Raw genomic sequence first — 22,920 nt, 5'->3', positions numbered from 1 at the left:
GTGCGATTGGCCGTGAGAGGCGATAGGGGCGCGGCTATGTTAATCAGGGTGCAACTCGATAGCGCGGATGCGTGAAGCGCAAATTGATGTGCAAATATACCATCGCGCTCCACGTTACGTGAAGCCCTGGGAAGGGGGGGGCGCTGATATGCCAATAAAGTGCCCAGGTGTGCAAGGGGCGGGGCCTTCTGCATCTCTCCTGCTATTAAGCTCGGCCCAGGTACTGAACACCTGTATTCCTCTTACCCTTGTCCTTGGAGAGCCAGCGCTGCAGCCCGCGCACCATGAGCACCAGTTACCCTCGCCCGGGGAGCCTGAGCTTTAGCAGCCGCTCCCACGGCTCCCTCTCCAACCGAGGCTCTTTGTACCGGGCCAGCCCGGGGAGCTTCCAGCCGGGGCTCTTCCGACTAGGATCCACCTCCAGCGCCTTCCCCGGCTCTCCCCTGTCCGCCTCGCCCGCTTTTCTTCTCTCCTCGCTGCCCACTTTGGAGATCGACCCTAAACTGCACCAGATCCGGACGGAGGAGAAGGAGCAGATCAAAGGGCTCAACAATCAGTTCGCCTCCTTCATCGACAAGGTGCAACCAGGATGCGCGCGTGGGGTGGGACGTTGCTCTGGGGTGGGGGGTGCGAGAGAGGGGGGGAAGGGGTTTGGTGGTGCCTATTGAAATGAACATGCCCAAGCTAGTGTAAACCCATTGAAACGGATGGGCCGAGTGAAACTTAATTTACTACCACTCAGAGAGATTGCCCCTTTGCGCAGGCAATGCTGCTCCAATCAGCGTGGAGAATACGGAGACGGAAGCATTTATGGAAGTTCCAAGTTCGTGTCAACTTGTATTCAGGTGTCTGAAGTTATGGGACCCTGTTGTTAACATCTATCCTTGTTGTTATCACTACGCAGAGCCCAAACCTCTGCCAGGCACAGTTTCAATAGATGTTAACCTAACGCTGGCAATTACTTGCAATTACTTCCACTAGGTAAAGTTTGGAACACACCAGAAAAGGGTCTTTCACGCTCATCCCCAGTGCATTTATTTATTCACAGCGCAACAAAAAGCACAGCTGCAAAGAGCAGAAAAGCCATTAAAAACCAACAACACAAAACTTCATAAATTGATTTCCATAGGTGCTTCCTTCTAGAAACCACTAGAGATGGTGCAAGTCAGAGGATGCAAAGGAGATGCTTGATAGGAGTACCTGTTTTCCCTAATGGGGCAAGTAATAGCTTTGGAGAGATAAGGCTTTATATTGGCTGAGGCTGCAGTCTTGTACCTGAAAATAAGCTCCACTGTGAACAGTGTTATTTCTGAGTAGATGTGTACAAGATTGCACTGCAGATGTTTCAGGGTAAGCTGTTAAAACTCAGGTCTCCCTGAACTGTGATCCCAGTGTGACGTGGGTTCTCCACACAGCTAGCTTTTAAAATCTTTAAGGAGATGGGAGATATGATCACAGATCTCCAGAGTATGATCTACTTTGGCTGTGAGTCAAATACTGCATTATTTGACTAGAAGACTTTTCAAGGCCTCTTTCCAAGATTATAAATTGGCGATTCCAAGAATTGGACTTTCATGGAAAGTATTACACTCTGTTTATATACAGTATAGGGAATGGAGTTAGATGTATACCCAAGTCTAGAACATTGAACAAACACATGTTCACATGACTGTTGCAATAAAGATGGACAAAGACTGGTAAGGGGGTGGAGGAAGAATTTTTCATCCTTCAATATATACATACTGAAAGAGTGTTTGGGAAAACTGTGCCAAATATCACACCACCAGTCAAATATGATGCTCATATCACTAACAAAGGGTTTTCCAACATCCCAATTTCCCCAAACTAAGGTGGAGTATGTGTGTGTTCATCTTAATCATTCATGTCGTTCAATCTTCATGTAAACTGAGGAGTAGTTGAAACTTAAGTTGTTTGCTTAAAATAAAAGATCAAGCTCTTTATTCTGGGACCAGGAAGTAAAACAAGATCTGATGTAATTGTGAATTGTAGAATGTGGATGTGCAGGTTCTAAAAGGAATATGGATCTCAAAACTGACAGTCAATTTACTAAAGTTTCCCAAGGTGTGAGCTACAGGAAATTGTGCAAAAGTATTTCTTTCATATACACACTCACTATAAATTGATTATTTTAATCTAATATGGATTCCCCCCTCCACAAAAATGTTCTGTACTTTAGTGCAATTCAATAAGTGTCTACACAGAAGTCGCAATTAATTCAATGGGGCTCATTTTCAGATACAGAATTTCAGCCTCAGTTGTACGTTAGTCTGTGTGTGCATGTGTGTGTGTGCTGGGGGAGGGGTTTATTTTTGATCTAATAAAATACTGTCTTTAAAAACTATTTATTTTGAAACTATAAACCAGCTCTAGGACACACTGCTTACATAACGTTAATTAATTTTGCAGTCCAGAAACTTCTAGTTTCTAACAGGCACACTGTCCACAGAAACATTTAACAATTTTGTTTTAGGTAGCTGCATAGACACCATACATTGAAAGCACACAGCTTCCTCCCAATACTACTGGGAACTGTAGTTTTCCAAGGGTAATTGTAGCTCTGTGAGAAGCAAACTACAGTACATTGTTTGGGGGACATCGTGTGCAGTGTGTACACAGCTGTTATCAGGAGGATCGCCCCACCTGTGAGGGATGCTGTATATGTATCAAAATTCCTACAGAGCAGCCAAAGATGCAAATGCTGCATTGTGTAGGAGACAAAATTTATCCCTCCTACATAGCAAGCTATTCTTGCCAACCTTCCCAGCTATTAAAGATGCAGGATGCCTGTCTGTACTCTCCTTAGCCAGTGAACATCCTACATGTTCACTTGTGCTGAGAGACAGTAGCCATTTGTTGCATTCAGCAGTCCAAAATATCTGAGGGATCATTGCATTACATGGATTCACACAAAACCCACCGTGCAAATCAATGCAGACCTTTTGAAGGCACAAAGCAGCCTCCAAAAGCTGCTTCTGAAATATCCCTAAGCATGGTACCTGAAAAAAGTGAGATCTTTGGATAGGTGTTTGGAGTCCTCAACTATGGCTCAATGGATTGCTTATTTTACTAAAACTATATGTGTTGCAAGACAGTTAAATGAAGGCTCCGATCCTACTTCTAATGTAATGCGTCATAACAATGAAACAAAGAGGATTTGCACCCCCTGGTGGACAGATGTGTCAAATGCTAGTGCTTGGTTTTCAAGAAAGGTTTCACTAAAGAACCACCGCCGCTACAATTCGTAGAGCTAGCTTATTTCACACTCCTCCTTCTGATACAGAATCCTCATTTCGAGGAGTGGGTGCACAGTGATTTTGCCCCTACTCCATGTCTCTAAATCTTTCCCCAAAAAGGGGAGACGACAAAGGGGAGGGCACATTTCCAGCAATCCCAAATCTGAGGAGTTGGGGGCCAAAACTAGAAATCTCTTCTCAACTGTTTATGCCAGGGGTTGTCAACCTTGTCTCTACTGCCCACTAGTCGGCGTTTCAGGATTCTAGGGGGCCGTAGGGGGTTCTACGGCACAAGCTGAATACTCCTTCCATCGAGCACTGGTGGGCGGTAAGGAAATTTTACCATCAAGAAAGATGCAGTAGTGGGCGGTAGGTATACAAATGTTGACTACCCCTGGTTTATGCAGTATCACATAGCACTGAAACATTTTGAATTGGAAGACTGAAGGCATTGGTCCTTCTCTATTTCCTATGTTCAGGCATGAGTGCTGTTGCTTATGTCACCAAACGGGAGAAGTAGAGAAGTAACAGCAAGCCTAAGTATGGCTGCCTAAGCCACTCCTGTTTAGTCTCCATTTGGGGTGCTCTCACCACTGTTTTGGGAAGAGGTATACACACAACATGAGCCACAATCCATATCTATCCTGTTAAAGGTAAAGGGACCCCTGACCATTAGGTCCAGTCATGGCTGACTCTGGGGTTGCGGCGCTCATCTCGCTTTATTGGCTGAGGGAGCCAGCGTACAGCTTCCGGGTCATGTGGCCAGCATGACTAAGCCGCTTCTGGCAAACCAGAGCAGCGCATGGTAACGCCGTTTACCTTCCCGCCAGAGCAGTACCTATTTATCTATTTGCACTTTGATGTGCTTTTGAACTGCTAGGTGGGCAGGAGCAGGGACCGAGCAATAGGAGCTCACCCTGTCGCGGGGATTCAAACCGCCGACCTTCTGAAGGGCAAGCCCTAGGCTCTGTGGTTTAACCCACAGCGCCACCCACGTCCATCTATCCTGTTGTTCCATAGTAAATACTGTGTTTTAATGCCTCCCCTGCCCCAAACCAGCTTTGATCCAAATGGAAGAAAAGCAATGGTGTGGCCATGTGCACAGCCCAGCACTAAAATGAGACTGACTAGTATGGCAACATATCCTTTCTGTCCTGTTTTGCTCTAAAGGAATTGTAGAAATGAAGGCAATGAAGGCAATGAAGGCAATGGAGGGTTGGGGGCATCACACAGAAAATCTACCATTTCTCAGTCCTGTAAACAGTTTGCATGTGAGTTAGTTTGTTTCAGTGGATTAAAAAAAAAAAAAAGCAAGGATTTCAGGCAGGATGTGATGCAATGAATGAAAGTAAGTAGTCATTAGATTTCCTTTTGAATTGCCCGCCCTGTGGAATGCCCTCCCATCAGATGTCAAGGGAATAAACAACTATCTGGCTTTTAGAAGACATCTGAAAGCACTCCTGTTTAGGGAAGTTTTTAATGTCTGATGTTTTATTGTATTTTTAATATTTTGTTGGAAGCCGCCCAGAGTGCCTAAGGAAACCTGGCCAGATGGGTGGGGTATAAATAATAAATTTTATTTATTAATTATTACTATAATATTACTATTATTGAAATGCACTGTATTTCTGAATGGTCATCTCATCGGAATGAATCAAACACAGAGCACATAGTGGGTTTTTTAAGAAACCAGTCACAAATGGCCAGACAGAAGCATTGCCTGAGTAACCACTGAAAGGTGTGGTGGGATTCTGGACCCTGAACAAGGCTGCTCAGGGCTCCCTGCCCCAGTGCCCATTTCATTTTATTATTTATTTATTTATTTATTTATTTATCCATCCATTCATCCAACCCCCCCCCCCAGGTGCGAAAGTTAGAGCAACAGAACAAAGTGCTGGAGACACAGCTGAGGCTCCTGAAGGGCAAAGACCAGTACAAATCCAATGTGGGGCGCATCATGACAGCCCACAGCCAGCCCCTCAAGCAGCAGATCGATGCACTGAAACAGGACAAGGTGAAGCTGCAGAATGAGCTGGACCACATGCAGGCCTACCTGGATGAACTGAAAAGCAGGTGGGTTTGCGAGGTGCAAATGAGATGCATCTCAAATTGAGATCTTACATGCCTAGCAAGGCAGGAAGTGGCTAGCAGATACTTGGAAGAGGAGCTACAAGTGCTGTGGAGAAAGGAAAGAAAGCCTGGAGGGCAAGGGGGTTGGAAACCAGGGCACAGATGTTCAGCCTAAATACCCTGTTTGCCAAGATCAAACAGCATCTCCTCTCCCTCTCTTTGTAGGTATGAAGATGAAATCAACCGGCGTAACCAACTTGAAAATGAATTTGTGCTTACCAAGAAGGTGGGTCTTGGAGGTGGAAAAAAAACATCTACACATAGAACTTGCAGGGCATAGGGTTCCAAGGCAGTTCTCCCTATTCCCCACACCCAGGATAGCCAGTGGGTGTCCTCAAGGGGTCCAAATCCCAAGATATATAAGTCTCTTAGCAAAACACTCACCAGCCAAAGGCAGTCCAAACAAACCAAGGCAAAGAACAGGAATCAGTCTAGGTTCAAACCATGATCCAGAGGCCAGGTCCAAGGTCACTGTTCAGCTAAGATATAACATAGCAAGGCAGGGGAACTGGAACCAGGAGCCAGAGACTTGTGCTGTTTCCAATTACCAAAAGGCTCAAGAGGGAGAATTTATATATTCTGGCCTCCTAGAGCACACCCTAATCACAGCTGGTGGTGGTGAAGGGGTGTCAGGGTTTTGTTACTCATGAGGAGATACCTTACTCACAAGCAATGGTACCGGCTCAGCAGCAGACAACAGGGCTCAGGAGCCATGATTCAGGAAGTCAAGAGCAGAACAAGAAGTTCAGAAGTGGATGGATGCAATTAGGATGTTTTCCTGCCCCTCCCGCCAAGCTTTTAAAGACGAGGCATGCTGCACTTTCTTGCCTTGTGGGAACAATGAGATTGCAAGCATGCACTCCATCAGGGTAGGTAAGGCAGCTCCCATTTGTGGAGGCAGTTCCCAAGCGATAAGACAGCATGGCTTAATTATTAGAGTGTTGGACCTGGGTTCGAATCAGCACTTGGTCATGATGCTCACTGGGTGACCTTGGGCCAGTCACCATCTCTTAGCCAAATCTACCTCAAAGGGTTGTTGTGAGGATGAAATGAGGAGGAGGAGAGCCATGTAAACCACATTGAAAGATAAAGGTGGTATATAAAATGCAATAAATATAATAAATAAATAAAAGACTGCTGTTCAATCACTGTCATCTCCTGGTCCACCTTCCCCTGCATCTTGGCAGATCAAAGGCCTCTCCAGATTCTACTAAGGCTCTCTGCTTTGCAGGAATGTCAGAGGGGAGATCTGGCATCCCTGCTCCCCCTTCCAAAGTGATTGAAGTTGTTATGTACTGAGTTGAATAGGATCCAAAAAGCAGCAGTCTGATTGGTCCTAGAACAATAGGACCTAGAATGCAGCAGTATTGATTGGTCCACAGGAGCCACCCAATCCAGCTCAAGGTGGAAGTGAATCCGCAACCTGATTGACCTACAGGAGAATCCCGGAATTAGCCAATTACGTGGGGCCCATTGTGTAAATAATGTATATAAAAGCAGACATTCTGGGGGAACTTCCATTCCTCACTACTATGAGCTGAATACAGAGCATGAAATCCACACTTGACTCTGAGTATATTTCAGAAGTCATGAGATCCCCTCTCCTCCAAGCCAGCTTCCCGCAATTCACCCCTCTGCTCTGTTTCTTCTTCCTCTGTCAGAGCTGCTTACCCAATCCTGCTGCAGGGCTCATGACAGGTGAATCCTGTTCTGACCCAGGCATGGGATCTGCTGACTACTTCTCTCCCATGACAGGACCTAGATGACATCTATGTGCAGAAAGTGGTTGTTGAGTCAAAGCTAGAGAGCACCTCCAATGAAATGAAATACCTCAACCAGCTCTTTGAAGAGGTGGGTGACAAATGGGAGAAGAGTGGTGGGTGTGTTTGGTAGGGGTGAGTGGGAAGAGGGTGGGATTATTGTCCCATCCTCTGGGTCGAAGGCTCACAAGGCGTACTCAGAGGAGATGAGAAGGGCTTGGGCTTTGCTCCATGATTATGTTCTCCATCTGAGATGACCTGTCATCCCAACCTCATCAACAATGTCATTATTTCTCTCTCTCTCTCTCTCTCTCTCTCTCTCTCTCTCTGCTCATTCACACCCAGGAGACCCGGGAGTTGCAACCTCAGATCCAAAATGCAATGGTCACTGTGGAGATGGACAATAACCGGGAGTTGGAGATGAAGCATATAATTGATGAGGTGAAGGAGCAGTACCAGGCCATGGCTGCCAAAAGCCGTGATGAGACTGAACAGTGGTACAAGAACAAGGCGAGTAGCACATTTCCATCACATGGAAGTGTGTGCATGCAGGCATGCATAACATATGTATACTGTTGAACATAACATTTTAAAGAGAACTGGCTGGTACCTGGATGAGGCTGTTGACTAAAACCTCCTGGTTCTTCTCTTTACCTTCCAGTGTGATGACATAGCAAGACAGACCCAGAAGAACCTTGAGGATCTGAAGAGAGCCAGAGGACAGATTGCTGAACTGACACGCTACGCCCAGCGCCTTAATGGGGAAATTGAGGCCCTGAAGAACCAGGTGAGCTGTCTCTGGGCAGAAAACGAGTCTTATTTAAACTATTGGTGAAAGTTGAGAGTTTACACTAACAGGGGAAATCAGACTGCACTTACATCCCCTTACACACTCTACCTCTCATTCCTGAGCCATCCAACCATTATATGATTGCATTTCACAGATAGGTTATACCTTAGGTCTGCAGGTAGCATCATTCTTCATAAAGAAGTGGAACAGCTGGAGGGGGGATGAGAAATGGGTAATTTGGTCTTGAGGGGGGCATGCTTCATGGATCCACTTCATGTCCCCATTCCAAATACACTGCTAAATGAAATGTGTGGCCCAGAAGGCTTTCAGCTGCTTCCAAAGGTCTACAGCCCAAACACCCATCTTTTTGATGGGTAACTTAGGGCACTTCCAGATGACCTGCTAATTGAGCATTCATCCTCATTGATTTCCATAAAGTTTGTGGGGAGGTTAGGTGACATGGGCTGTTCATTGAGCACAACCTGAATTTTCCATCATGGGATAGACTCCCACCCACAAAATAGCAACTTTCTGGGCGTGACCTTAGCAATTTGTTATATTGAAAGAGCTGAAGAAACTGTGGACACTTCGACTGTCTCTCTGTTCAGGTGAGATTCATTCACTTGCTGGTCAATTCATGTTGTGCAATTTTAAACAGATTAGGAGGTCTTGTGCAACAAACCTGTTTGTCTAAAAGATCAGAGTTTCTGCAATAAATAAAAGTGATGGGGAAATGCACTGGAAAGCATAGGGTAACACCTGCTTTGGCAACATCATCTAAACTCCCTGCAAACAAATCAGAACGAACACTCGGTAAACAGGTCATCTGGAAATGCCCTGTATCCCCAAACTGAGGAACAGGAGAAGGGCTTGTTTTTGCCAAAGCTTTCTCAGCTCTTCCTTTGCTATTCAAATTGGCAGCTGGGGAAAATAGGACAAGCAGCCGCAGCCAAATTGGAGCAACCATACAGCCCCAAAACAGGATCTTCCCCACCACGCTACAATAAGAGACAGGCCTACTGTGGGCTTCCCACCATGGTGTTGGCGCTGTCTCACAGCTCCTCTCTCCTCCTGCCCAGCGAGCCAACCTGGAGAGTGCTGTGGCGCAGGCTGAAGAGCAAGGGGAGCAGGCTGTGCAGAGTGCCAAGGGTGCCATCCAAGACCTGGAGGAGGCTCTGAGGCGGGCCAAGCACGACATGGCTGGCAAGGTGCGAGAATACCAAGAGCTGATGAATGTCAAGCTGGCCCTTGACATAGAAATTGCCACCTATCAGAAACTGCTGGAAGGAGAAGAGAACCGGTAAGCAAGGTCCTGTGGGCGGTAAGCAGTGGTAGTCCTGTTGAGAGAAGACTCATTGAAGCTGATAGACATGAGTCCCTTGGATCCATTCATTTCTGTGGGTCTGCTCCAAGTAGGATTTAGTTGGATGCAACCCTAACTTTAGAGGAATTCGCCATGCATGGATGGGGTGGGTGGGAGGCTGGTGAATCAGTCGCTCTGCACCTGGACATCTAGGATTGGCTGTCCTGCGTGACATCACTATGGTGTCACATGGGAAGCTGCCTTCTACAGAGTCAGACTGACAGTCTATCTAACTCAGTATTGCCTACATGCCATGGGCCACAATCATGGTTTTTGCAGGTTGTTTATACTAATGGGTGTGTGGCCACCCCACTCTGTTGTTTGGTCTGTGTCTATCATGCACATGCACACACACACACACACACACACAGAGAGAGAGAGAGAGAGAGAGAGAGAGAGAGAAATGTTCCTCAGATCATCTGTGCAGATCAGTTGAGGGGGGTGTTAGCATCAGCCCCCCTCCTTTCATCAGATGCACAAACTGATTACCAGGGAGGGTGCTATATTTAACCCTATCAGTTGTTTTGCTCCACTCACCCCAGCTTTCTCTCTCTGCATGCGTGTGTGTATTTGCCATTGCCAAAATCAGCAGGGGGTTGGGAGGTAAAAAAATAAGTGTGGGGTGGGGGCACTTGAAACACTGAAACACCCTTGTTCCATCACATGTTTCCCCCCCCCTTCTCTCAGGATGGGTGGCCAGGCTCCAAGTCAGCAGTTCAGTGCTATAGACAAACTAGGTAAGTATATTTCCTACTCTGATTGAAGCTGTGCATGAGGTTCCCTAGAATAGTCCCAAGCCTGTGGTAAAAATTGGTGCTCATAAAATGGAAGCAGCTGGTAACTCCACCAATCTCTCCTGCCATCCTCTGGATTCTTCTGGTAACGCGGCAGCCTCATCCTTGCCAAATGGGTTCCTTTTGAGCTTTTCTAGGTTTCCTAAATGACTAATCAACAACAACAACAATTTTGCTATTGTCATCACTCATCACTGCATTTTTCAAATATTTGTTGAATATTTGATATCTCCGTTGGATACTGGAAGACATTCGATTTTAGCATTTGGTATCTGGCAGTCTGATACTGATTACAGTTCTTGATAGTTGATTATGTGTCATGGCATTTGGCATTTGACAGGGAAGACTTTCCACCAAGTGTGTCTGCCATGATGTGGACCCAGCTTAGTTAGCTGTTATCTTGAGGTCTCAGTATTAAAACTTTTACATGTGTTAGGTGAACAGAAAACAGTAGAAATATATTTTAAATGTAATCAAGAGATTTTGTCCATGCACACACTTCAGAAGGCTCCAGAACACCTCAGTTTTTCTTATGCTTGTTTGGCCTGCCTCTTGACCTTAATACTGAATGATGCCCCACAAGAAGCCAGAATTTCATGTAATATATTGAGTGCCTCCTATCATCTGTAGGGTTCTGCATCCTCCTTATAATTCCACCTCTGCTCAAGTCCCTTTGGGTTCCTCAGAATGGTATCCTTGCTCAGTCTCCATTAGTGCAAAATATATTGGTCCCATTTCTAGTTCTATATCTGGGTCTGGGTCTGGGTCTCTCTCTCTCTCTCTCTCTCTCTCTCTCTCTGTGTGTGTGTGTGTGTGTGTGTGTGTGTGTGTGTAAATTCATGTAGATCACTCGCTTAGTGCAAATGGCCAGTTGGCCTTCTGGCTCCTGGACCTGCAGCTAACTTGCTTGAATGGCATTTCTAGCTGCCTCTTCTTTCTCAAATCACTTTGGGGAGTCAAATCAGGAGTCTCTTGCTTAAAGCCATCCCTCTTTGATCTCTTGACCCAGATTTCTAAATCCATCCATTGCTTATGCAGCTGGGCTCCTGACACAGGGGATGGCGCTGCCTGCCCACAACATGGCACCTGGGGGGACTTCCTTGACCAACAACTCACTGAAGAGGCCCTTGCTCATCAAAACCATCGAGACCAAGGATGGGAAGATCCTCTCTGAGGCCAGTCACTTCTCAGAAAAGTAGCCGAAGCAGAACAAGCCAAAGGGGCAATCAGGCCCCAGTGCTTAAAAATAAATGAGTGTTTTAAAGCCTTCTACAGATCCTTGTTTTCTTTACTTGTCCACACAGTGGGTCTATCTCCTCTCTAAGCCATCATAGGCAGGCCAGAACCCACTGCTGGTAGGCTGCTGTGGGTGATGCATCTCTTTAACACAGGGATGGGGGAACTGCAGCCCTCCAGAGCAGGCTTTGTCAACCTCGGCCCTCCAGATTTTTTTTTGGCCTACAACTCCCATAGCAGGACCAGTGGTCAGAGATGATGGGAATTGTAGTCTCAAAACATCTGGAGGGCCAAGGTTGAGGAAGCCTGATCTAGAGGTTGACGAACAACAACTCTCATCAGCCCAGCCAGCATGACCATTGTTCAAGGATGCTGGGAGTTGTAGTGCAGCAAACATATGGAGAACCAAAGTTTCCCCCATCCCTGGTTCAACTCCATCAATATTCTCCTCAGCTGCACCAAGTTTCTTGCATGAGTCCTGACAGCAGCTCCCTAATCTTCCATTTTTGCCCATGCGTCATATAGGTTTATTTTTTGCTTGCGGTGAAGCGGGAGTTTCAGATCTCCCTAGATAAAGTGTACAACAGTGGATACTGGACATTTTGCAGCCAGGATGATGGCTCTTTCTTGGATGCTGAACAAGGCTGAATTCCTGTCTTATCCAGGCCAATCCTGAGCATCTGGCTTTGCTAGTCATTCCTTCATTCCCTTGTTATGCTAGAGAGGACTGGCCCAACCCTTGGGGTTTTGTTGAAGAAACAACTGTCATTGTTTGCCCTTAAAAGGCAAGCTGGTACTTTTGGAGACAAGAGTGGGGCATAACTTATGTCTTTTATAGAAGAGAGATGATGTTCCTAGGGGAGAAACATCATGGTAGCCTACAGTTTGAAAGTTCAGATGCATTTGGGGTGGGGGGAGGTAGCCTGATATGCAATGGATAAAATGCTTGGAATGGCCTTCTCTTCTTTTCTGAGCAGAGGCTTTGCCACTTTTGTGTTCTGAAGAGAATCCAGTACAACACTGAAGCTACAGAAAGAAAAGCAGGGATGCAGTTCAGAGCTCTTTGTACCGAAACTTGTGCAACCATCCATTTGGGGGGGGGGGTTAATGGGAATGGGATGGAGCATGACCCTTAAGGGATCCTACCGAGAAGGGTTTGAATCTTGTAATTCCTGCTCCAAGAGGGATAGGAACAAAAACAGCTGCCTTATACAAAGTCAGACCACTGGTTCATCCAGCTCAATATTGTCTACACTGCCCGGCAGCAGCTTCAGGATTTCAGACAGGGTACATTCCCAGCACTATCTGGAGATGCTGGGGATTGTACCTGTGACCTTCTGCATGCGAAACAGATGTTCCACCACTGAGCTACAGTGCAGGAGAACCCAGGAACACTCAGGTCCTGCTTGTGGGCTTCCTGTAGGCATTTGGTTGGCCTCTGCGAGAGCAGGATGCTGGACCAGGTGGGACTTTGGCAACATCCAATGAAGCTCTTCTTCTAAAGCCTGTCTCTGAGCTTCAGTTCAGGAAGGTTTCCTGCTACAGCAAGAATGGGGATGCTGTAGGACTCTAGCCCATGAAAGCGTGTGCCGTAATGCAATCTGTTTGTCAGGAATCTGTAGCAATAAAATAATCTGCATCCCCTTAAAAGTGGATTGTGAGCAGGAGCAAATGTGTGATACGAAAGAACTGGGTTCTGGGGTTTGACACTAGCAAGAAGACAGCTCCCCTGCCTGCCAGCTGGAGAGACCTGATTCCATTCTATGTATTCTGTATAGTTCCATATCTTTCAGCAGCATGCATTGCAGGGAGTTGTACTAGATGACCCTCGCAGTTCCTTCCAACTCTACAATTCTATGATTCCATGTGAGCATAACCATTGCAAGGCTGTCCTGCAAGCCCAATCCACGTGCTCCGGAGCTGAGTTTTTGCATTAAGAAAAATAGGACGCTTCTGGGCTGAGCCCCTGGCTTAGATAAGTCCTGTTTGGTTGCCCTCCTGTGTGAAAGCCAAAGCACTTTAGGAGAATCTGCAGGACCTCAGCTTTTTGCTGACTGTGTCCCTAATTTACCGCAAGCCTCCAGAGCTATCTTTGCACCATAGGCTAGCTCAGAACCACTAGGAGGCAGATGAGCCTCTAAGCAATCAGACCCTCCACAGGCCTGCAATTTGCTAGCAGCTAACAAGGGGTGTGACTATACAATCTGGAGGAGGGAAGCAGCCTTTCACTGTGGTTTCCAGCTCCTCTTCTCCCCCACCCCACGCCTGCTTTCTCAGTTCCCTTTTTGGTCAAAGATGGTCCAAGATACGCTACTATCTGATAGCAGCTGAAGATGGGCCAGCCCTCGAGCAGAGCGAGGTATCCAAGAAGCACCTGACAAGTCCTCGCTCACATCACCACATGGTTGGGTGTGCATTGGGAACTGGTGTCAGCAGGAGCTTTGCCCAGGGAAGGCTGATAAACCTCCAGGTTAGTTTGTGCCTGTCTGGCCCTTGATATTTCGCCTTGATTAGGAGGGTGGGAAGGAGGGAAGGAAGGAAGAACCCAGACCAGTTGCCAGTCACTGGGCTGCATTACTCAGCTGAATCCATTCGCACAAGGTCACAGGTTCATGGAGAGGAACTCACAGTAAACCTACCCAGGGGAAAGGATGGCTATGTCTATTTTGGTTTCTCATTTTTCCAATCTTAAATTCAGTTCTCCACAATACCACATCAGTTGGCAAGTTGTCTGTCTGTTAGTTTTTAAAGGTCTTCGTGAAAATTCATCAGGATTTTAGTGCAACTTTTTCCTAATATTCAGTTTTGTATACTATACATGCTTTGCAAAGAAATTTTGCCTAATATGATGCATTTTTAAATGCTATTTTCACTGATAGATGCATTTATATGCATTTACCCTAGTACGGTATATGCATTGTTATATATAAATTGGCTGGAAAGCGGCACTGCAAATTTCAGACAGGTGTGAATTTTGAAGGGTGTCTGTGTCTCAGTTCATGCACTATTATTTTTTTGAAAACTTGAATTAGGCAGCTTCAGTGCGAGATTACCAGATAGGAAAAGTAGGCACCAGCCTATGGGCCCCATGGCTTTTAGGGGTCCTGCGACAACAGATCAAAATAATACTGTTTTGTTCTTGAAAGAAAATTACAATCATGCTTTCTTGGTTCAATGTTATCCCACTAGAGTGGGGGCCTGCAAGATTTCAACTGCCTAGGAGCCACAGGGTTTAATCCAGCACTGGGCAGGTTCGCTTTTAAATGCTAATGAATGAAATTTATCCTCCTTACCCAGGAGCGACTCATTCATGCTGAAGCACAGACCACATTGTTTCCCCATTAGCAATAAAGGATTCTAAGGGTTACCAAAGTTCTCGATTTTGGGAGTAGTGCTCATATTCCACAGAGGCTCACTATGCAATCACACTATGACTCCATGGCTATAGAGCACTGACAGAAGCCAAGAACTGGGAGTGAGCAGAGCAGTGTCAGGGACAGTTGGCTGAGGGTAAGTCCCATTGAAACTGAAAGCAAAAAAAATTCCAGAGTTCCTTAAAATATTTCGCAAGCAAAATTTGCTTGGTGGGTTGTTGTTTTTTTAAAATGGCTCATTATTACATGAAAAATGCTGCCCTTAAATGATACTGGAGAATCAGGATGTTCCCGTAAGATCCACACATTGCTCACTGTTTGCTGTCTCCCGCTCTCTCCTACAACTCCCATCATTCCTGACCCTTGGATGTGTTCAGTGTCTGGAAGGCAACAGGCTCCCCATCTCTGTGCTACAGTTCATTTTTGGTTTTCCTCTAGGGTCATCCCTGTTAATGATTTTTGGAGGTTAATCGGTACTGCTTCTGGGGCCAGCCCTTGCAATCATATCTGTATAAAAATAAAAATGTTGCCTGCCTTCTCTCTCAAGCTCAGCATGCACCCCATGATTAATCTGCATCATTTCCATTTTTAATAAGTTAATATCGAACTTATTTCTAAATCCTTTCCTCTCATCCTTCTTTCTCTCATGCCTCTTCCCCTGACTGCTTTAGAATACTCTTGTCCATTGCATGCAGCTGCTGACTGACATATGAATAAGGCTTGGGCACTGTACTAATTATTATTAATACTTATTGTAAGTGAGCACATCTACTGGCAGATTAGCATGTTGATCCCATTCACAAAATGATTTCTGCTGAATCATGCCCAGCAAAATACCAGGCAGGAAATCTTTCACATGGTAATTCCCAGACCATGTGTGAAGCTCAACAACAGACACAAATTACTGTTGATATATTGCAGGAAATGAAATGCCCCTATGAGCTCCAAAATGCCCACCAACAGAAGAGGCTGCTTATTGCTTCTCTAGATGATTCACTGCTCTGAATCTTGCCTCTATTCAAGCAGAACAACAGTTCCCACAGGGGCCCAAGGCTTAATAATTATTGTTATCATTTAAATAGACAGTGCAATCAGGATGCCCCCATTTCCAGGCAAGTACCTCACCTTTCCCATTTCCATTGCTAAAGCCCTGTCATTATTTGAAGAAAAGACACTTTGCATATGTTCTCAGTAATATATATTCTCAGTTATAGATGCATATAGACCCATGCTTCAGTATCAGAAGCATGGGGGCGGGGCTCCCTGCCTATTGATATTGGGCAGTGTACAGTGGTACCTCTGGTTACGAACTTAATTTGTTCTGGAGGTCCGTTCTTAACCTGAAACCATTCTTAACCTGGGGTACCACTTTAGCTAATGGGGCCTCCTGCTGCCACCGCACCACCAGCATGCTATTTCTGTTCTCATCCTGAGGTAAAGTTCTTAACCCCGAGGTGCTACTTCCGGGTTAGTGAAGTCTGTAACCCGAAGTGTTTGTAACCTGAGGTACCAGTGTACTGTTTTCGGCGCCAGCTAAGTGTTTTTGTTTAAGCAAACCTACCTAGACATGTAAATCTGACCTGTATTTTAATGCAGTATGTAATTTTATTCTAAAGTGCAAATATTTTAAAAATACTAGTATTGTGTTGAATTTTTTTTAGCATCTTATTTTATTGGCGATTTTAACATATATCTTATATTTTCTAGAAACCATTTAGATGTTTTGAGGATTAAGCAGTATGGAAATTCTCTTCACAAAATCTAACCGATGAGGCAAAATTCAACCCACGCACATGCAAGAAAAGCATGTGTGTGGGTTAAATTTTCCCCACAGCACCTCTGGTTCACTCTCACACACAGTCCTCATCTGGACATAACTCTATGCCAAAAAATGGTTTACTGTGAATGAGCAATGCTCCTCCCCTGAGGTTTTGCTCCTGCACTGTGCTGAGCTGTGAGCAAACCATGAGCCAGGGCTTGGATGACACACTAAGCCAAACTATAGCTCAGTAGCAAAACAACTGGGGAGGGACAAAACACCACAATCTCATCTCCATGACCACTAAACCATGGTTTGGCTTAGTGTTGCGTGTGAACCAGGGGTTTTGGGGCGCAAAAATGAATCTAATTTCAATCGGGAGGAAGGGAAGTGTTATTGAGCTGATAGTCATTTGGCAAATGCAACTTTAACAGAATAACAGATTAACCCTTTGTGCAGGCTATCATTGCATGGGTAGGCTTCTCTTTGCTTCTTAAGCTGGTTGCTCTTAAAGCCCCTTCAAACCACTCTGTCAAATGATTCTTTCCTCATTTTGTTCCACTTTGTTTTCAGCCTTTCGAGAAAGACGGCAGGGCCTCAGCAGGGATGATTTCCGCTGGCAATTATGTCACTCGAATAGCTTAATTGACTCTCTTAAACGCAGCCAGATGGTAGGAGTCTCCCTCTAAAAAGCCTGTTGCCTCTTCTTTATGAGTGTCTTAAAATAACACCACTGGTTCTTTTAGTGGCTCTTGACTGCAGAGTAGCTGCAACATGAGGTAATGCCACACGTATTTATCCCGGCCCTCAAAAGCTTTGCCATACAACTTCATGATGGTCTTCCTCCTCGAATGTTTTTCCTAGGCTACATCCACATCATACATTAAAAACCCTATTATTATTATTGTGGTACCTTGGGTTACAGACGCTTCAGGTTATGCGTTTTCAGGTTACGGACTGCGGGAAACCCGGAAGTACCGGAAAGGGTTACTTCAAGGTTTTGCCAATTGCGCTTTGCGCATGTGCAGAAGCACCAAATTGCGTCATGCGCATGCGCAGACGCAACACTGCAGGTTACGAACGCTGCGGGTTGCAGACGTGCCTCTGTCACGGATTACGTCCGCAACCCGAGCTTCCACTGTATTCAGCTTACAACAAAAATCCAAATTCTCCGTCAGGCAACAGCACGCAACAAATGCCAAGGTAAGTATTGTTCATCCCGCAAGCAAATTTAAAAATTGTACAAGCCAGATATTCCAGAATACTGATGGCACAGGCCAGCTGGTCTCTTCCTTATTCAAAAGGTCATGAAACTCTGCCACTCTGTTGCAAAACAGTCCTTTTTCCTTCCGGTCTCTAGCTGTTCATAAACAATGATTCAATTTCTCAACCAAAACTCTAGTCTATGCTTTCGTATACTACTGTTTCACAGTAAGCCCTTTCAGGTCCTTCCAATATCCAGCTATCGGTCTTCACTGCTACCAAAAGGTAGCCAATCAATACATTAGAAATTTCTAAGCAGGTCCCAAAATCGAGGAATTTTTTTTTTTACAGCTCCACCACATGTGAGTAAAATAACCCACCTCCCCACAAATCCCTGGAAAGAGGGATTTATTGAAAAACCTCTCTGCAAATTGTAGCTCTGTGAGTCAAATAGGGGGTCTCATAACAACTCTCAGCATCCTTTGCAAACTATTATTCCCATGATTCTTTGGAGGAAGCCATGACTGTTAAAGTGGTATAATAGTGCTTTAAATGTATGATGCAGATGTGTGACCCCAGTTGCTCCTTAGCACCTAATCTGTGGCTTCCAGGGCCCTACCATTAGGCAGAATAAGAATGCCTCAGGTAGAAGATTTTGGGTGTCGTGAAAGGGTTTCAAGTAGTTAATTATTGAATTTATGATTGTTGCATTTTTCCTGTCAAGGAGGAGTGTTTGTGGGATTTATCTGCCTCAGGTGTCAAAATAACTTGACCAGCCATGGGTACTATGCCCCATGATCTGAGATGGAAGGTTACTGCACTGCCATAGGTAACGAACTATCTTGAGCCATCCCTGCCTCCTGCACTGCTCAGAGTTGGGAAATGATTTCATCTCCTAAGACAACAGCTTAATTTTTAAAATTCCATGATCTTATGGCTGGACAGTCTCAGAGCATTTCCCAAAAGGATATGTCATGAGTCAAATAAAAATGTCTCTGGGCATTTAGGTTTCAAAGGTGGTCAAAAGGACCATGGACTTCACAAGAGATTTCAGGGCTGTGGGTCTCAGTGAATGAAGTCTCTCTCTTACTCATTTTCTAACTGAAGCCTAACTGCAAAACACTTTGGGGCTCTTTGTAAAGACTGCTAACATTTGACATGCATTCTGAGAATGGGAATTTTGGACAAGCTTTCCCTTCCTTGATTGCCTGGTCCAACTGGTTTAAAATATTTCTTCACTTTTTTTTTCTTAAAAAAATGAAGCCTCCGGTTTTAATTCTGTTACCAGATCTGCTTACGTGTCTATAGATCTGCACCCTTGACAGAAATGTCACTTTTAGGGATCTTTACTGGAAATTATCAGACAAGACAAATGCTATTGCAACAGACATGATTACGTACTTTTTTTTTTTTTAAAAAAAAAGACCAGTCTTGTCTTGCTTATTTGGGAGAATGAGCAAGAACTATCAAGTGCTAGTCTAAATTAATATCACTGTTTATTACTTATTTATATCTAGGGGTAACTAATCCCATTTCAGAGGTAGCGAGTCTAGGGAACTATAAGGAAGGTAGGATAGGAAGGGGGTGGGATGTCCTGAGGAAGGGAGAATTAAGAGCACTGGCTTTTTGAGTTTCACCATGACCTGCAGGGGCCCAATCATGGCCAAGTTCAGCGTTTCTGCCCAAGGCTAAATGTTAAATATTTAGTGGCCAGCCCAGCTAGCTATTCCGCACCCTTGCCATAAACTTTTTTTGATGAATTCAATGTATGCGATGTTTTAGTCCTGTCTTTTTAAAATATGAATGTGCTTTTAGTTTTCACTGTGTTTTAGTTCTATGTTGGCTTTAATGTATGTGTTATTTTTTCTGGTAAGTTGCTCTGAGTTACATTTGGGGGGCAGGGGAGTGGCAAATAAAGCCAATAAATAATACAACAATAATATCAGAATTTTTGCCCTATTGACACAGTAGCAATTATGTTGTTTTTTTAATAGATTTAGTAAGATTGTGCTGTATAAGACACACTTAAACAAGATGTGGTGTTGCTAATTCTTATGCTGAATTATTGCATTGATTTATTTATTTAGAACTCCTCAATGTGGGATTGATTTTTTAATAACTAAATATAATCATGTCAGTGAAATATTTCTTCTTTGGCGATCACTCATAGCCAAGTAAGTTTGTCTTTCATATACACGGTTTTAAAAGTAAGTCTGTAAGTGACTGTGGAGGCCAATTCTGGATCCACATGTCCATCCACAGCGGGGACATAGGTTTTTGGGCAGGAGTTGATCACAGTGAGGGTTTGCCAAGCGTGCTTTCCTCTTAGCACGTTTCTCCCTTTCATCTTGAGTTCCTGCTTCTTCAAAGTCCATGACACCTTTGGTAAAGGCTGTTCTTCAACTGGAGTGCTCACAAGCCAGTGTTTCCCAGTTTTCACGGTTCATACTACATTTTTAAAGATTTGCCTTGAGAGAGTCTTTGAACGTCTTTTGTTGACCACCAGTATTACGCTTACCATTTTTAAGTTCAGAATAGAGTAGTTGCTCTACTCTATGGAAGACGATCCATAGAAGACGATCATCAGGCCACAGTGGTTTGGAAGTGAAATGTAGTTTGCCAAGCTAACCTTCTGGCTTTGCTGAATAATAACATGGGGTGTTTTCTCATTTCCATTAGGAAGTCAATGTCGGAAGGTGCAGAGGACAGGGGAGTCCTCACTAGAGACACAGAAACTATGACACAAAATATCATCATCTGGCTCTCAAGGCCCCTGTCAGCCTTCATTGTTTTGGCCAACATCTTCCTCATCCTTGGGATCCTCTTCAACCGTAGACTCCGCAACACCACCAACTGGTTCTTCCTGAGCCTACTCTTTGCTGATCTTCTGGCTGGCTTATTCCTTCCCAATATTCCTGAGCTGTCCTCGACGAAGGATTTAAACTACCACCTCTGCTTCTTCAACTATGTGGCACCTAACTTCATCTTCCTTGCTTTCTTAGCCAACCTGCTGGTGGTGCACTATGTTAAGTATGTGTTCATCATCCACTCACTGCATTACCACCGGTCCTGGGTGTATCGCTGGCCTGGTTTTTACATATTCATAGCCTGGACAGCTCCTTTGATCTTTGCATGCCTCCCACTGGCTTGGAACCACTGGCGGCCCCATGCCAACTGTTCCTTTGGTCTGGTCTTCCCTATTCCTTACCTCTATCTAGAGACCTATGGCTTCCTCATTCCATCCATCCTTGCCATGGGCTTCATGTGCATCCAGGTGCTGTGCACATCCCGAAGGCAGCTTAAGGACATCACAAGACTCCTTCATTCAGTGAACCAAGGCCAGCCCCCTTCAGAGCTGGAGCAGCAACTGGAACTGAGGAATGCTAAGAAGATCGCTAGTGTCTCCTTCATCTTCGTGGCCTGCTGGGTGCCCTATATTGTTTGCCTGAATATCTCACTGCTGTCTATAGATCATAATCATAACATCCACCCTCTCATTATTCCTATCGTCACCTGCATAGGCACCAGCAGCGCAGCTGCACTGCCTGTCATCCTCAGCCTTGGCAACAGACAGTACACACAATTTTGGACAGACATGGCCACCAAATGCTGTGGGGGCTGTTGTCAAAGACAGGGGCGCAAGGAAAGGAAAGCCAAAGCAAAGGCCCACTTGCCACATGGTCATCATTGCCCTGCAGAGGCAGACCTCAATGGGGCACCAGGCTGATACCTTCGGAGGTAGCAAATTGTCACTAGAAGCAAGCAAAACCACACTCTGAGTAAGATTGTATATGTAGACAGATCTTGGAAATGGGCCCTGGTCATAATCAGTAGGTCACCCGGTGCTCCTGTTGCCTAGAGGAAAGAAAGTTACCTTTTTTTTCTTCTTTATTAAATATTTTCTTGATTTACAAAAGTGTGTGCAATCTCTTTCTCTCATATTTTTTTCCATGTAAGATTTTTACAAATCAGTTTCATTTGTTGAGACATTAGGAAGAAAAGGGGGAAAGAGGTGGGGGGGGAGATGGGTGGGGGTGAGATGGGGTAGCGATGTTTCTATTTTACTTACTATATGTAGGGTTTGGCGTCAGCGTCGCTTGTGCAGGTTATTTGCTGTTCACTTGTGTTCCTTTGGTGGTGAGAGAGGTTGGGGTTGGCCTAGGGTGTGGTTATTCATTTTTGGTTGGCTGTGGTGGTCTTTGTTTTCATGTGTGAGTGGGGTGGGTGGGACAACCATACGAGAAATAAGTAAAATAACCAAGCAAGTATTAGAAACCACCCCAGAATTGGCCTTACTAAACACCTTCCAAGACAATAATGCCCACTTACACCACAAAGAACTCATAACCCACTTACTTTCAGCAGCCAGAAGCATCATAGCCAGACACTGGAGAGACCTGTCAGGAGTAAGCATGGACCAATGGTACCAAATAGTATGAGAAAGTTATTTTTCTACCCCTGTTTGGATTCTCTGACTGGACTGGAAATTTCCCATGAATAATAATCGTTTTTGTGTTGGTTGGTCATTCATCAAATCTGCCACCCTAATATCAGATAGATTGGCTTGTTCCCTCAAGAGTGTTTGTAGTTTCCTTACAGTATCTGTATTTGGTCTGTACCCCTTGTGAGATAGCTGCTCCCCACCCCATCCTGCCCATTGGCAGAGGAGAAAGAGGTGGGTCTGTTGTACCACTTGGAGAATAATGCAGCAAATATTTCTGTCTCACAGCTAGCCACATTTATGAAGATAGTATAAGCACTAGCTTTCAAACTGCACCACACCTGGAAAACTATATTCAGTTCTTCATTAGGATGCTTTAATAATGATGATGGTGATGATGACAGTTGCAATTAATGAAAATTAAGGTTTTTTAACACTTCATTGCAAAGCCTTACTGAGTTCAAAATAGTTTTTTGTTATTGTGTTTTCTCAATTAACACAGCCTAAAATTACAGCAATTAGCATGTGGGGGGGGGGGTATTTTTTGAGGTTAAATGGGGGTCCTCATAGTCATAAAGGCTGGGAACCACTGGGTTATACCTTTGGGATTTTTATACTGACTTGCCATAATTTACTTTATGTTTTTAAATATGGGTTACCACATTAAAGATGGCTGATTAAACTGCATTTATGCTATTTATTTTAAAACATTTTTATAATGCACTTCATTTAAAACAAAATTCCAAGGCAGTGTACATTATTAATATAAAACCTTTCCATAAAATTACATCAAAGTAAGATGCAGTATACAAATAC

At 44.7% G+C, this 22,920-nt stretch overlaps 2 protein-coding genes across 3 annotated transcripts; both read left to right on the top strand.

Moving 5' to 3' along the window:
• Nucleotides 1-128: 128 nt before the first annotated feature.
• LOC309375107 (keratin, type II cytoskeletal 8-like) lies at nt 129-11,363 on the top strand. Of its 2 annotated transcripts, none has more exons than XM_081920553.1 (9): nt 129-578; nt 5,119-5,327; nt 5,550-5,610; nt 7,140-7,235; nt 7,490-7,654; nt 7,806-7,931; nt 9,014-9,234; nt 9,985-10,034; nt 11,101-11,363. In XM_081920553.1, exons 1-9 carry the CDS (start codon nt 285-287, stop codon nt 11,106-11,108), a joined length of 1,230 nt encoding a protein of 409 aa, XP_081776679.1. In that variant the 5' UTR covers nt 129-284; the 3' UTR covers nt 11,109-11,363. The 2 variants fall into 2 exon arrangements, with proteins under 2 accessions (XP_081776679.1, XP_081776678.1); XM_081920552.1 differs by having other exon boundaries at nt 133-578; nt 11,130-11,363.
• Nucleotides 11,364-13,591: 2,228 nt separating this feature from the next.
• On the top strand, nt 13,592-21,582 carry GPBAR1 (G protein-coupled bile acid receptor 1). The gene is made up of 2 exons (XM_081920735.1): nt 13,592-13,797; nt 20,343-21,582. Exon 2 carries the CDS (start codon nt 20,350-20,352, stop codon nt 21,388-21,390), a length of 1,041 nt encoding a protein of 346 aa, XP_081776861.1. The 5' UTR covers nt 13,592-13,797; nt 20,343-20,349; the 3' UTR covers nt 21,391-21,582.
• The last annotated feature ends 1,338 nt before the right edge of the window (nt 21,583-22,920 follow it).

Source organism: Podarcis melisellensis (genome assembly GCF_964234715.1).
Source record: "Podarcis melisellensis genome assembly, chromosome: 1".
Taxonomy (NCBI): Eukaryota; Metazoa; Chordata; class Lepidosauria; order Squamata; family Lacertidae; genus Podarcis; species Podarcis melisellensis.
Note: the sequence above shows the minus strand (reverse complement) of the source record. Positions and strands in the feature narration are given on the sequence as shown.